The sequence below is a fragment of the Pistacia vera genome, unplaced genomic scaffold (assembly GCF_008641045.1).
Source record: "Pistacia vera cultivar Batoury unplaced genomic scaffold, PisVer_v2 Contig223, whole genome shotgun sequence".
NCBI lineage: Eukaryota > Viridiplantae > Streptophyta > Magnoliopsida > Sapindales > Anacardiaceae > Pistacia > Pistacia vera.
This window is the reverse complement of record NW_022196028.1, coordinates 3,580,599-3,581,861: the sequence shown is the minus strand read 5'-3', so window position 1 is coordinate 3,581,861 and position 1,263 is coordinate 3,580,599. Positions and strand designations below refer to the sequence as shown.

The following is a 1,263-nucleotide window of genomic DNA, read 5'->3' as shown; positions in this document are numbered from 1 at the left end:
TCAAAATCACGCATCAACAAACTATAAAATAACATGTACTAAACACGGGATGATATTTAATTGATTTCCCTGGATAATTTTTAAATTGAGAAAAAGTAATTACATTATTGTTTAAAACAAACAAAATTTGATAAATTAGACACTCACTCAATACACTTAACATATATGTGCAGGCATGACAACATTTAACTTGAGGAAAATTGAAATTAACATAATTCATGATAATAATGATCAAAGCTCCGACTGAGAGAAGCTCTTTTTAACTTTGTCTTTGGTTTTCTGCACCGTTTTCCCTGCAATTTCAGCAGCCGATTTTGCCGACCCCTCCAGAGTTGCTTTGCTCTTCTCGATACTCTTCGCCACCGCCCCTTTCACCTTCTCCCCTCCATCACCCGCTTCATCTTTCACCCTAAAACTGTATTTTATCATCCCGTTTTCAGAAACATATGTAAGCAACAAAAATGTAAACTTTACCGAAGAATATCTGAAAACGCATTTGGTACAAATATGTCCAAATATTTTCTGATTCAGACATAACCCTAACAATTTGTATAAGATCAAAAGTCGTTTTTACAACTTTTTTATAGTTTTTCTCCTTGAAAACAGTATTTGAATCTTATCAAACTCTGTTTTCAGATTAAATTACACGTACTCTAGTTTTTAAAGTTCTTTTTGAATCACAAATGAATTGGAACCTCACTTACTCCAGATTTGGAGGAAAGAAATGAGCCTGTACTCGATTGATTGCTGTTTTAACTTTCTCCCAATAGCTTCTTCCACTTATAGGAGAGCTTGTAGAAACAGTAAATAAGCTTTTCACCACCTGAAAAATAGATGCTTTCTCTTCTTCTTCTTGCTTTTGCTCCGGTTTCTCTTGCCGTTCAGCCCCAGAAACGAAAACGAAAATAAACAACATGCAGATGATTAAAACGGCAGCTTTTCCTCTATGTTTATCCATGTCTTTTCGAGATCAAAATATGGATAGAATCAGCTGGGAAAAAAGTGGTTAAAAAGATAAAGCTATACTTTTGAGTCAAGAGAATCAAGGTGTTCTTATATTGCCACGTTTGTTCGGTTTATACTATAAAGCAGACGTATTGAAAAGAGAAAGAGAAGACAGCTTTGTTAACGGCAGATGGATTTCCGCTACTGTTGACACGTTTGTAATTTGCCGAAAAAACAAAGTAATTACGGTGGAGACGTGGCTTCTTCTTGGAGCTCCAGTTGTTGTTCCTGTCGGCAGATTTTTAACATATTATTAAT

At 35.0% G+C, this 1,263-nt stretch overlaps 1 protein-coding gene across 1 annotated transcript; it reads right to left on the bottom strand.

Annotated features, from left to right (window-relative positions):
* Window positions 1-231: 231 nt before the first annotated feature.
* LOC116130579 lies at window positions 232-958 on the bottom strand. The gene is made up of 2 exons (XM_031416294.1): window positions 705-958; window positions 232-484 (listed from the first exon to the last, which is right to left on the bottom strand). Exons 1-2 carry the CDS (start codon window positions 956-958, stop codon window positions 232-234), a joined length of 507 nt encoding a protein of 168 aa, XP_031272154.1.
* Window positions 959-1,263: the final 305 nt, after the last annotated feature.

Coding starts and splice junctions, on each gene's coding strand:
- LOC116130579 (XM_031416294.1), bottom strand. CDS start 958: ATGGATAAACATAGAGGAAAAGCTGCCGTTTTAATCATCTGCATGTTG. Junction 485..704: donor TTCTTTCCTCCAAATCTGGA/GTAAGTGAGGTT, acceptor ATGCGTTTTCAG/ATATTCTTCGGTAAAGTTTA.